Source organism: Gigantopelta aegis, chromosome 6 (assembly GCF_016097555.1).
Source record: "Gigantopelta aegis isolate Gae_Host chromosome 6, Gae_host_genome, whole genome shotgun sequence".
In the NCBI taxonomy this organism is placed as follows: Eukaryota; Metazoa; Mollusca; class Gastropoda; order Neomphalida; family Peltospiridae; genus Gigantopelta; species Gigantopelta aegis.
The window spans coordinates 92,778,085-92,792,170 of record NC_054704.1 but is presented as its reverse complement, the minus strand read 5'-3'; the positions used below and the strand labels follow the sequence as shown (position 1 = coordinate 92,792,170).

The window sequence follows — 14,086 nt, the reverse complement described above, 5'->3', positions numbered from 1 at the left end:
GTGGAGAACGTTTAGTTCAATGACAATTTATGTTAGTGTAACTCGAAAAACGTTTAAATTCAATGTACATATCTATAGTCTGTCCTATCTACCTGCAAACATGATTTTTATAAATAATTTCAGTTTGGTTTGACGTAAGAAGAAAAGTAAATGTGTTCTGTTAAAAAAAAAAGAAGCTATTTTTGCGTGCAATTTAGAAATCAGTCGGTTCAGAAATAAATAATGTCCACAGTATGAAAAAACGGCGTCCCCTGTGAGAAGGACTATAGATCTGAGTGTCACAAGTGCTATAATTATGTCAACCTTCCTACAGAATAAATTAGATTTGCTTTGTTTTATGTGGCATATCACGGTCTTCGTAATTAGGGAATCGTTTAACGCGTTGATTATTAACGGTGTATTAACAACAGCTTGCTTCGATAAACACTTTCAAATTCACGAATCGATCGCGTCGCCTTTCGTGGGCATCGTCTTGATTTGTGTTGTCAGAAACGGTACTCCGTATTTTCTGGCTTCCCGTGACGTAAACACAAAGCATGCTGGGATATGTCTCGCGTTAATAATGGCCGATGTCGCTGATCCTTTTTATGTTTTGAGGCAGTTGTTGGCACATCTGTGACTGTGTATCTTGTGTGCTCTTGTTGAAGACCACTCCCAGATGACGACGGAATCTAGACGAGGGTATTTTATACGTAACGTGTAGTCGCCATGATTATATTAAACCGACCATCCTGCAAAATGGCTACAATAGTTTAGGCCTATAGGTCAACACGTTTTTCATTTTTAGTTTGTTGATTTTTTTTAGTTTGGTCAGTGCCAGTTCACAAATTGAAATAGTTGTCTGAGTAGTTTAGCATATAATGATATGGTACTCTACTTCATACTTCCTTGACAATAAACCAGAAGTTAAGTTTTGTAATGGTCAAGGTCTAAATTCCAGGCAGTTGCACGAACGGAAACAGCAGCTTGCAGGATTTTCCCAACTTCCAAGGGCGTAAGGCCCGTAAGTGTAGGGGTGGGTGGGTGTTGCGACGTCCCAAAATGACCCTTAAATTCCAAAATACACACACATTATATATAGAGAATAACTAGTTAATGAGGTAGAATATTGGCTTTATAGTGTGATAGTAATAGCATGAACCAACAGGAACGATAACTCGTGACGGCATGAATTGTGTCTGCGCAAAAACTGGCTCCAGATTTGTCCCATTTAATGGGTACAAACTCCGTCTGAAAGCTCTTTTCTGATAGGTTCTAACACGGGAAACATAGCCAATGAGAAAAGTTAATACATTAATCTGCTAGAACATTCTATTTTCACTTAATTATGCACGCATTTGCCTAAAAATAATTCAGTGTGAAAAGTTTGCTTCAGGTAAAAATGTAGTTAGGAGAGGTGTTCTACATTGTGGTTTGGTAATATGAAAAACAATCCATACCTTTATTAGTGTAAATCAGAAAAAATACAAAAAATGGGCGTAAAATTGTTGATTTTGGAAGTTTAACAACCCAATGTGACTATTTCCGAGCGTTCACGGAAATCAACGGAAATTTCCGATCGAAATCCAAGATGGCGGCGCCCATCTCCGATCAGTATTTACAAACTTTTAAACATGTATTCCTTGACAATGCAAGCAATTCTACATGGATTATTATAAGTAATTTGGGGACATATATCATATAATCAATACTTCGTATATATAGACCTCTATTATTGAGTAGAAATTGTTGCAAATGTTGAAACATTTATTTTGTAACTTCCTCCTCATACCACTTCGCACCCTTTTCATACTATTTAAAAAAACACATTATTGAGACGTTATAATCAAGGTACAAACATCATGTCAACTTCTCCAACCCATTCAGAATATTGTAATGCATGTTTTCCATGTCCATGTTGACAATGATACATCCACTCCGGCTCTACTCCATCGGCACCGGACACGTCTAACAAACTTTACAAAGATTATTCCAAATCACAGTCCTACCAAGTCAGTACAGTATTTTGTTTGGTGATTCCTGATGGTGTATTTTGTGAGATCTCTGACTGACGCCCTCTCTGTCTCTGAAGGAAATATTTGATAGATTTTGATTGGTCTATCTATTTATTACTGGCTTCAGGGGTCCCACAAAAGACACCACGTCACCAGCAAAAGTATTTCATGAAAACAAAAAACAAAAAATAATTTTCAGACATTGGTGGGTGAATATGAACATGACTATTCTCATTACTGACCCTGGTTATGGACACGTTACTGTGCCAAAACTCCCGTAATATTCATAGCAGACACAGTACAGGAGTTTTTGCGGAGTTACGTGCCCACAACTACATGTATACATACCAGTTCATTTTTCACATGCATTCTATAATCATAATGCACTAACATCAACATGGAGGAACCAAAGATATAGACGTAAGTAGTCTGTTTCGCTGAAAATGGTGACTTTTTGCTTGCATATATCATTGTAAAACGATACTTAAAACCATTTTAATTCTGCTTTATATTATTTGTTTCCATTTTCAATCAGATTAGAGGTCATATTACATGTAAAAAACTAAATAATCACCAGTTATTTGGATGATTGCCCTGTTACATTCATTATATTTATTATACAGGTTTTTGGACAGAAAATGAAAAAAAATATTTAAAGGTCCGTCAACAAAAATTTGTTAAAAATTAATTTTTCACTCATTTTCATTAAAACAAAAAGCATTCATCTTCTAAAACCCATACTATTATGTATGCAAACAATGAGTTTCCTATTTGAATTTTTTAAAAATCATTGGTTCATGCTAATAGTAAGAATGGGAGATTCTGCAAGGCTTGCCAAGCAGAATTTTTCATTTGGCCTGAACAGAATAAAGTTGATATCCTACGTCATTAACTAGTTATAATCTCTTAGATTCTCAATCCTGTGAACTATAAAAATTATGGGAAAAGCTATTATTTCTGTTATTAAATTTGAGCTACCTAGAGGTCAAAATCTCAATTGAGTGATTTTGTAATGTAGCTATGTGTAGTATGCGTGACATCAAAAGTCATAGTCTGCTAGTATACATTTATGACTTTGCTTTATTGAGTAATCATAATCGGACGATAGCAACAGTAGTTGCAGGATAAAGAAGAGTTCATGATACTTTAAAGTCTGGGGGAGGATGTGCACACACCCAAGATACTTGCCTGCTATCAATGTTCAGTTTTAGCTGTAGTTTGTGTGGGTAATTTTTGGCATGCTTCCATCAAATACCCATTGAAGCATGCCTGTCATAGGCACAACCTCTGACTTTGCCAGAGAGTTCTGTGCAAGACAAGTGTAATTCTTTTGTTTATCATAATATCAAGGTCGTTGTTTCTTCAATCTTGGTGAATCTATTTTATGATTGGGTGTTTTCTCATACCGGCCTGTGCACTATGACTGTGGCATGTGCATATAAAAGATCCTTTGCTGCTAATGGTTTTCTCGGACTATATGTTACTTTGACCAAATGTTTGACATCCAACAGCCGATGATTAATAAATCAGGCTGCTTTTGTTGTGTAACTAAACAAAAACTTTAAGCAGGGCTTCTAGATTATGGTGGCCCCACTCCCATGGCTAGTGATATTCAGTGTTTGGCTAGTAAATAATTACTATAACTAGGTACCAGCAGGCAAAAATTTTGAAAGTGTATTTTTGTATTAAAACACTTTATTATGAAATATATTGATAAAACAAGCCTATTACAAAAATATTTTTCAAGATGTCTGTATAACTTTTAAAGTTATTGCATTTTCCGTATTTCGGACGCGAAAACTCGTAATTATCTGAACAAGATAAGCTTTTCAGACCAAATTAATTCATGTAACCAAAGTTATAATATTTATTCTCTTGATACTGTTTTACTGTATGCACACCAGTGATTACACAATTTCAAAAGAATGTTGCTCTTGTTACCGGTACATTGAATTTTATACTACAGACTGACAAAAAGTACATATTTAACAGTATAAAATATTTATAATTTTTGAAATGTGATTCTGGGCCCTTTTTGGAAGGTCATTATTCATAAACTTGATTGCTGACACAGACATTTTTGTAATTTATATGTCAAAGAGGTAGCATAATTACTATCTATTTTTTTCCAAATGTGTCTGAATATAAATTTAAAAATTACAACCTCTGAAATTATAAACAATCTTCAAACTGACAGACGTAAAAATCATACGAAAAACAACATAATTTTGCCAAATTTAGAAGCCTATATTCAAGGCTATCACAATAAAATTTGGCATGGTGATAAAACAAGTGTAGCTGAACCCATTAAACAAGAATAAAGCTCAACTATTAATACCGTATATCTTCGCCTGTAAGTCGATCTCGGCTATAAGTCGAGTCCCTAATTTCAAGCCCTGCAAACGTATTTTTTTTATTGACCCGTTTATAAGTCGACCCATGAAAAACAACTAATAAATATTGAAATATTTTTTATTTTCAGCACATGAGAACAATAATGTACAATATTTGAACAAAAGAAAATTATTTTACAAACTTCGGTTTTTACATTTTGTACATCGCAATATAATCAAGACTATTCCAATCAAACTATCATTATTACATAGCATCAGAACGAAATATTCCCTTAGTAGAGAGTGAAAGCTGTTTGACTGTTACTGTATGGCACTGTACAGATGGTTTTGTGCACAGACAACAACTTTATTTATAAACACTGACAACAGATCACTACGATAAAACTGAAAGTATCATGTTTTGCCACCATATTAATACATGTAAGGAGGATAACTCTGGAAAGTACACTGGTTTTTGTACCAAATGATGTGTGTCCCTATTGCTCTAGTGAACTGCAGAGATCAGTCTATTTTAAGGCTCATTAATATTCATGAAGTTAATCACCGACAAAACATTGTTTGAACAACCATTAATGTCAGTGACCAGATTTCAAAATAAACTCAGGCAACAGGTAGTTAGTATTCTTTACATTTTTGCTATTAGTGATGACTGTTAATTTAACTAAGTGGACTGTTGTCTTGGCATGTGAGTGAGATCACACGCCTTTTCGCATAACCAAAACCGTTCTAATGCCAAAAAAAATAGGTTATAAAAAATAAATGTGTCAAATTAACATATTTGAGTATAAATACAGGGCATACTTCAACAATAAAACTTGTAAAATAATCCCCAAAACTAATAGTTTTTGGTGAAATTTTTTTACCCTCTTATAAGTCGACCCCCCAAGTTATAAAATAATTTTTGGGTGAAAAAAATTCGACTTATAGGCGAAGATATACGGTAAGTATAAAGTATACTCACTTTTAAAAACACCATTTTTAGCAGATTTTCTCCATCACATAAAAAGTTATGGTCATTCCTATTCGAAATATTGTTCATGGGTGATGAAACAAAAGTCATGCATTACTTAGAAATAATTAAGCAGACAACAGACAGAAACATTTGTAGCGTGTGAAGTAATCTCAGCTGTGTCAGTACAAGATTCAGAAGTGTTGTCAGATGACATATCATCCAGTTGTGGATGACTCACAAAACTATCCAACAGAAATGTTTCAAAAGCTAGCTTTCCATCACCTCTTCCCTTACAACGTTTTTTCTTCATATCATCGCATGTTCTTTTATTGCTTTTTCTTCATATCATTGAATGTTCTTTTATTGCTTTTCTTTCATATCATCGCATGTTCTTTTAAAAAATTCTCAGTTTATCTGCAGATATAGGAAACTCATGAAGTTGGTACATTCACTCCAACAGCTCAACGTACGATATACTTTCATTTCGCCTAAACAACTCCAATTCTATTACTGAACCATTACTAATTTCCATTCCTGCCTCTTTCAGTTTTGTAGCTCTTTCTCGGAATAGTTCCAGTGTATCATCTGCAAGTTCGGGCTGTCCAATACCTGTTCATGTAGATGGGGTCCAATGATATGCAGATCAAGTCTTCTGTCCAAAAATGTTAAAATCAACACTTCATTCTTTTCTATTAATTTAGTGTGAAATGTTTTAACAGCTGCAGTGACAAGTCCTTTATATTTAGTTTGTGAATAAAACACTGGTAGAAACTTCCTCATAAAAATCTCTAATTCTTCCCAGCTGTTTCCTCCTTCATTTCTTAATAACCCAGTACACAATGACTGGTACATCAAAGGCCGTGGTATGTGCTATCCTGTCTATCAGATGGTGCATATAAAAGATCCCTTGCTGCTAATCGAAAAGAGTAGGCCATGAAGTGACGACAGCGGGTTTCCTTTCTCAATATCTATGTGGTCCTTAACCATATGTCTGATGCCATATAACCGTAAATAAAATGTGTTGAGTGCGTCATTAAATAAAACAGTTCCTTCCTTAATAAGTCAAATTGAAGCAAAAGTCGGTTGACAATAGTAACGACAGGTAAGTCCAGACGACGTCCCATGCCAGAGTTGCTGAATACCCGATCCAGATGATAAAACTGATCATTCCCTAAAGAAAAAAAGAAATGTAATGATATTGCAGTCACTGTTACCATAGTTTACTGTTGGAAAAATGCTCCTTGTCAGAATGACAAACAGACAGAGACATTAATATAGTGTTTTCCCTAGCTTGTTTTAGCATGGTGCAGCACCATGCCTCAATTGTCTAGTGCCATCTTACCTTAATCAGCTCCATGCTGCCCTGAGATTAAAGAAGCCTTTTTTAGTAATTAGTTCTAAAATTGCCTTTATAAAACACCAAAAAAGGTATTATTAATTAATAAAATATGCCTTTTATATCTTTTGCCATTCATTTATGAAGCAAACATATAAGTTATACAAAGATAACTGTTAATTACTAATGTTAATGTATACAATGTTTTGCAGTTTGCAGACACAAAAATATTAACTTTAAAAAAAAAAAAAAATTGTATACCGGTCCTGGTCCCGGGCAACCTGCCCAGTGAGGGGGGCTAGAGCCCCATAAGCAATCAACCCCCATCCCCAATAAGGCGCAATGACAACTGTCAATGTATGCAATGTCATGCCCTTCCCATTTAATAATAATATGATTTATTATAATCATAAATATTAAAACTAAAATATCAAAAAGTAAAAGCATAATTACTAATATATATATATTCATATAATTATATAAATGTTACAAGAACATAATTAATACATTTAATTAATCATTTAAATATATTTATATCAATTAAATTAGCAGTCTGGGGTGAATATCAGTAAAAGCATGCGTTTAGTAGGGTAACACACGTCAGAGCACTCAACTTCCGTTAAAAAAAATAACCTATGAAATTTTCTAAAAATTAAATATCGTTGCAATCGATGACTTATATACAAAGAAAATAAACATAGCATTAATATATAATACCATAAAACAACTAATGACTTAATTTTTTAGTAGAAATCGTCACAATAAAACATTGTTATTAATGCTAAATTATTGGATCGGCCATCGATTTTGTCGAAGAAAAACTTATTTTACAAATATTAAAATGACAAAACCAACAAAAATTAAACAATAAATATTAATATTAATGTCTCCACTAACAGAAGTTTAAATAAATATTGGCTATACTTATGTAAATAACGATCGATCGCCATCGGAGTACACTCCACGTGGTCCGGCATGGAATCCACCATTTTGTTAACCTTTGGCCTTCTGGTCAAAAAGGTCGATGGTGAATAACGAGTCTGCATGTGACGGTACATGCTCTTAATTTCTTTTCGCCTGTGGTTATATTAATTGTGTTAGAGGGCCGTGTGCAGTTCATTGCACTTATCCAGGTGGGCAACTTGTTACGTAATACTTCTGCACGACAGTCCTCGATCGGTACGCCTAATACACACCCAGAGCAGGTGTGGAGGCCATGTGGCTAGTAGTTACGTAATATCTCCGGTAGTGCTGTTTATGGCCAGGAGATTGCTCGCGGTTGGCGACAGCCAGACTGACGATCGGAGAGAAAGATACCGACTCTGGTAGAGGTGGAATATCAGATGATAAGATTCGGTGCCGCGATTTACCCCCAGGCGATATTTCGATTTATAATAAATAGCTGGTGTTTTAGAGTTATGAGGAGAAGCAAAAAGGACAGCTCCCAGGGAACGTAGTCCGTTTGGACTTTGGTAAATATTTTATTTCTGCTCTGTTGTATAACCTTGACGTGATTGATGTGACTTTAAATATTTTAATACTGTATTATACCAATATTCTTTAGACAGTGTCTTCGGTCATCTAACGAAGTAAATCGTAGACTTTTTGTTCTAACATTATACGAGTATTTGGTAATATAAAGCTTAGCCAGTCATCCTAGAGGACCTAGGTAAACTGTAGGTTATTGTCTTTATTGTGATAGGTACCAGTATTAATTCTGTGTTACAAGGTCACTGAATGAGTAGTTAAGGGTTAATTAAAAATTAACCAGTTAGGAATAGTGTTGTAATTCCTTTATTAATTAAGTTCTCCTGGCAGCGTTTCTCAATTATCACACGTTACTGAACGAGTAGTAAGGGTTAATTAAAAATTAACCAGTTAGGAATAGAGTGGTAATTCCTTTATTAATTAACTTCTCCTAGAAGCGTTTCTCAATTATCACACGTGTGGGTGTTGTGTCACGGTGAAGTGATTTGCATATTGTGTAAACGAGACACCTAGAGATTAACTAATTAAGTGATCAGTTCTGGGTTGTTATTATTGTTGTTATTAATTAACTACTACGGCTGTACATTTGTCAGCATAGGTTAATACAGATTCCAAAGTGTATTGTGTTTTTGTTGTGTTTTCTAGTGAACTAAACGTGCTATAATAATATATACTTTATATAAGATCGTATTCTCTGATCATACCTAGACGAGCCAAAGCGGTTTTGAACTGCCCGTTACAGAGAGATCTAATACATATACAGTTAGGAGAGATATTTGGACAATCGTGTTTTATTCAGTTACGGGTATTATAGAATCCCCGTGACACTGCAGAATGTTTCAGGCGTGCACATGATGGTGATAATTGTACCATCGAATTCAGAAATGAATTCCCTATTTGAAAATGTCTGGCACTGTATGCTTTTTTAGCTCAGTTTATTAATTATAGCGTTTCAAACTTTATACATTTTTTAAAACACAAATATCAGCCAGAGAGAAAATAAAAAACTGAGCACGCCATATATGGTTCAAAAGGTCATCCACTGGCAATTCACATGCTGTTTTATGACGTATCGCTAATCTGAGCAAGGGGATTTTCCAACGCATATGCGCAGAACAAGCCGCGATAATTTGCCGCTAATTAGGGTTCGCAAAATAAACAGTCGTATTAAACAATTCATTTTTTTAAATGCACCACGTTAAAGAGCAAAGGACAGACTTTCGCCTGTTATTTTTTTTGTAATTTATGGATGATTTTAAAAACATATTTTGGGCCTGTAAAAACAGGTGATAATTGCTGATTTTGCAACATTCCATTATTCCTGATAAGTGGTTTTCTGACCAGATTAAAAAAAACCCCACTAACTACGATTTATATTGGGAATATTTTGTGATTTTCTTTGTTGGTAAAACGATCAAATTTATTATCAAATTAGCTGTCGCAATCAACTATCAATCCATGAAAATGATCGCGACATGCTGCCATTGTTGTTAAGCGAAAATACTTGCCGAAAACAACTTTTTTTTAACTTAAATTTCCAAGCTGTTTTCCACTAACAAACAAAAGCTAAACTGTTCCCTGTTAAGAAAAACATTTCCGGTGAGTGTCGTGTGCAAAACGGTGGGAAATATGAATTGGGGAATGCACTGTATACAGTGTGCAGTATGTTGACTGGTGTGACGTGAGGCGAGATATCGTAGTTAGGTTAATTTCCAAGATTTTAGGGTACATAATTTTACCCTTCATACATTCAGCCTCTGGCAGAAACCCTATATATTATGTACTGACTGTTAAAGTTGAATTTTTTTTTTAATTTGTTTTGTAGATCTAGACCATGTAATGTCTTCGCCAGACAGTGATCATGACTGGCAGGTTGAGGGACGCCTTTCGGCGATGGTTTAGCAGAGACGGTCATGTGTCAAGTTCGGTATTTGTCACAGTGGAGTTGCTGAGCGTGATGCGACCGCGGCGCCTCTCCAAGCGTGTTATACTGAAGGCGAGCTTGTGGACTGTGATTCTCATCATGTTCGCATTCATCATCTGTTACACCATTCTCCTGGCTTATGTTGATCGACGTGTCTGGCTGTCCAACAGGTCTGCATTCCATACAAAGGGGAAGAAACTACAAACAAGGCCTTCAGAGGGGCAAAAAACTCACTTAGAAGGAAGAAACCCTGAAACGAAGGCAATCGTCAACAGAAAGGATTTAAACCGGAAGATTATGTGGAATCCGGAAAAATTTTACGACATATTTGCGCCCACGGTCAAATGTCATAATAATTCATTGTTCACCATCATCATTACCTCATCTGCAAATCATTTTGAGCAACGCGTTCACATTCGTAAGACATGGTGCAATCCCCACGCCTCTGGGAACTCCCTTTATGTGTGGCAGTGTGTGTTTCTGGTTGGCCTGACTCTGAATGCCGACACAGATGAAGCTGTGGAACAGGAGGCAGAACAGCATCATGACATACTTCTAGGAACGTACATCGACTCTTACCGAAACCTTACCCGTAAGGTCATGCACGGTGTGAACTGGAGCACGGGACAGTGTTCCACTCCATTTACGGTTAAAACCGACGACGATTGTTTTGTAAATACCAAACTCTTGTACAACTTCCTCGTCAAGTACAACACCCAGACCTCAGAACTGTATGTGGGCAAAATAAATCGCGTGCTGAATAAACGGATGGTCATTAGAAACGAGGCCAACAGATGGTACGTTTCTAAGACCGAGTATTCTAAAGATTATTACCCTCCGTACGCTAGTGGTACTGGCTACGTAATGTCACGGGACGTGGTCCGCATGATTGCTGACGAATGTAAATACATATGGCCGATTCCAAACGAAGACGCTTACGTGGGAATTGTTATAGACTCACTAGGCATTAAGCCGACCGCGAGCGAGAGGTTTACGGTGTTCAGTATAGGTCTCCGTGTGTGTAACTTTCTCTATGTGTTTATAGTGCACAGCGTGGATCCACAGAGACATAGTGTGTTACACAAATACATGATGGATGCTCACAAACAGTGCAGTGATAAAGATATCATCACGTGGGCATGATGTCGTCAAGGTGCATTGTCTGGTATGTTAACTACATGTAAGATCACAATGGTTGAATTAATATGTAGATTCATGGGCCAGTTGCTATTAACTTCACTAATATGGTTGCGATTATATCAGCCCCAGAATGAGTTAACATTCTGTTAAATACAGATCCAGGGCTAGCTCTACCACTTGCCAAATTCGCCATTTGTGAATTTTAAGAACAATTGGTGAATTTTATGTTAATTTGGCAGGGAAAAAATGTGTAATAATTGATATTTTTGTGGAAAAATCCATAGGTTTTTCATTTTTTAGCTAATTTGGTGAAATTTTTTGATCACCGAGAGCTAGCCATGAGATCCATTTGTTGTAATTGCATCTTGTAGACATTTTTTAATAATGGTAATTATAGTGTTTTAAATTTTATTTTCTTGGTGCAACTAACTTTAATATATATGAATTGATGTTATAACTTCAGAATTCCTAGATCAGGTCTCTGAAAATTGCAAAAACTATAGTTATAAATTGCTTAACCCATTTCACACATTAAATTTAGAGCACCATTTTTACATCAGGCCATAGGATTTCAAATTTAAAGGGAAACACTTTTTCGGTTATAAGAATCATGGGGAACAAAATTTTGGTGCTGTGATTTTACCGACACCGTACTGGAAACAATCGTTTCCATGAAATCAGAGGATCTGTACATGATCATGATTGGTTGTAAACACAAAAACAAAATGGGTTACCTGAAATTGTTTTTGTGCCACTCATGATTGGTTTATGTAAATATGTATTTTTAAACCCAGTACAGTAATTTACATGTATTGGTAACTGAATGTTTTAAATTATTATTTTATTTTATTTCAGTAATCCCTCCAGTGATGCCAGTTTCTCTGTTACGATCAAAAGAAGAAATTGTCACCACGTTGGATTCTTTGGTCAGATTGTTCCCATCCATGGGCAGTGTCAAAATATTACAATCAGGTCACAGTTTTCCAGTTTTCTATGGCACCAAACTGTTTGGTCTTCCGTCATAATGGCAGATTTTGATAAAACCTAACTGCTACTAATGTTGTGAAGTCAAAGTATATTTTTGAAGTATTTTTTTGTAAAAAAGCATTGTAAAGCTTAGATCCATCTAAATGTGCAGGTGTACATGTAATGATATTATAAATCATTGTAAAAATGCTTTGAAAAGCTTTTCACACTTGCTGTAGATGTATATTCAACCCCTGCAAGTTAAAAAGTGTCTAGTGTGCAAAACATAAGGGTGGGGGGAAATCAAATATAGTCCACAGCAAAAAAACATGCCGTGGAGAATGAAAAACTCCACAGCGTTGCCGATTGCCATGGGCTATTGCTGGGGTTGGTATTTGTACATACGCGTATGAGATTCTTTGTAAATCATTGTTCAGTCCATTGTCCAATATTGTGAGGACCCATTATTATTAGGTGATTGTAATATTCCGTGACCTTAATGTTGTGGACTGTTTACATCCATTTTTAGGTACAAACTTATAATGGTGTGATAGTGTTTGTTTTGGGTTGTGTGGTGTGTTTAACTGTCTGTCATATATTTTGACCTCATTGATAACTGATGAAATATATATGTACAATATGAATCTAAATTTCAAAGATAAAATAGAAAATATATATTTTCAATGTACATACCAAGTTTTGTATGCAAGGTTTAGTCTGTTTTCAGTCTGTTTATAAAAGTCATTACAGATACATATATACATGACTATTTACATTTAATCCACATTCACTCAACACCTTTTTCTAGTAAAGAAAAAATGGTAATTTTGAGGTAAAAAAAAAACTAGACAAATTAAATTCCAGAAATATTTATGGGATCAAGATATAATAAAAAATGTTTTAGCTAATATTTTAATATTTTTAGTATTAAAAAAATATATAATTTGGGTTTTTTTTAAACTTAAACATTTCCAGTTTTATTCAATAAAGTGTTAAAATGAAGATTTTTCAGTAGTAAAAGGAGATAAATCCTTGTTTGAGTCTTCTTGCAGGCATTCAGTGGTTAAGTAATCAAACATAACGCTGGTAGGTACAGGGTTCGCAGCAGCCCAGAGCGAGTTTTAACGACTCGGTGGGTAGGTGTGAGGCAACTACACCCTCTTCTCTCTCACTAACCACTAACAACTAACCTACTGTCCTGGACAGATAACCCAGATAGCTGAGGTGTGTACCCATGACAGCATGCTTGAACCTTAATTGGATATAAGTCCAAAATAAGTTGAAATGAATGAATGTCTGTGATTGCAGTTTTGGGGAGAAAAATTCAGTGAAGCTGAACCTGGTTTTTTTCTTCTTTTCTATGTAAACATATTTGAATCATGACATGCGGCATTGTACATTGTTGGCAAGTGTTAGTACTGTCACTTTCACGGTTTGAAATTTTAACATTTATTTATTGGTTTACACAAGTACATCCATGTAGAAGTACTAGTAGTGACATACATTAGTATTTTAAGATAATGTATGTATGTGTGTGTGTGTGTGTGTGTGTATATATATATATATATATATATATATATATATATATATATATATATATATACACACATACATTATCTTAAAATACTAATGTATATATATATATATACATACAATGTTTCATTGAGCATTAAATCTTTTAGCATCACTGTGATGTATGCATATTTAATACAAGCTATTCCAGAAATAAAGAATTATTATCTGTAGTGGATGTAAGCATATTTTTTGTCCCCTGATACCTTCAAACTATTTAATCAGTGTTTTCTAATGTACATGTATTGAACATGTGTATGTTCCCTGCTTTAAGGAATCTCAAATAGTCGGTTATTTCTGGAATGGCATTACAATATAAGATTGATCTCACTGTTCTACTAAAGAAGACAACATTATTTT

General features: G+C 35.0%; 1 protein-coding gene across 1 annotated transcript; it reads left to right on the top strand.

The window, feature by feature from the left end:
* The first annotated feature begins 546 nt into the window (after window positions 1–546).
* On the top strand, window positions 547–13,689 carry LOC121376117 (beta-1,3-galactosyltransferase 5-like). The gene is made up of 3 exons (XM_041503918.1): window positions 547–681; window positions 9,950–11,213; window positions 12,044–13,689. Exon 2 carries the CDS (start codon window positions 9,986–9,988, stop codon window positions 11,189–11,191), a length of 1,206 nt encoding a protein of 401 aa, XP_041359852.1. The 5' UTR covers window positions 547–681; window positions 9,950–9,985; the 3' UTR covers window positions 11,192–11,213; window positions 12,044–13,689.
* Window positions 13,690–14,086: the final 397 nt, after the last annotated feature.

Coding starts and splice junctions, on each gene's coding strand:
- LOC121376117 (XM_041503918.1), top strand. CDS start 9,986: ATGACTGGCAGGTTGAGGGACGCCTTTCGGCGATGGTTTAGCAGAGAC.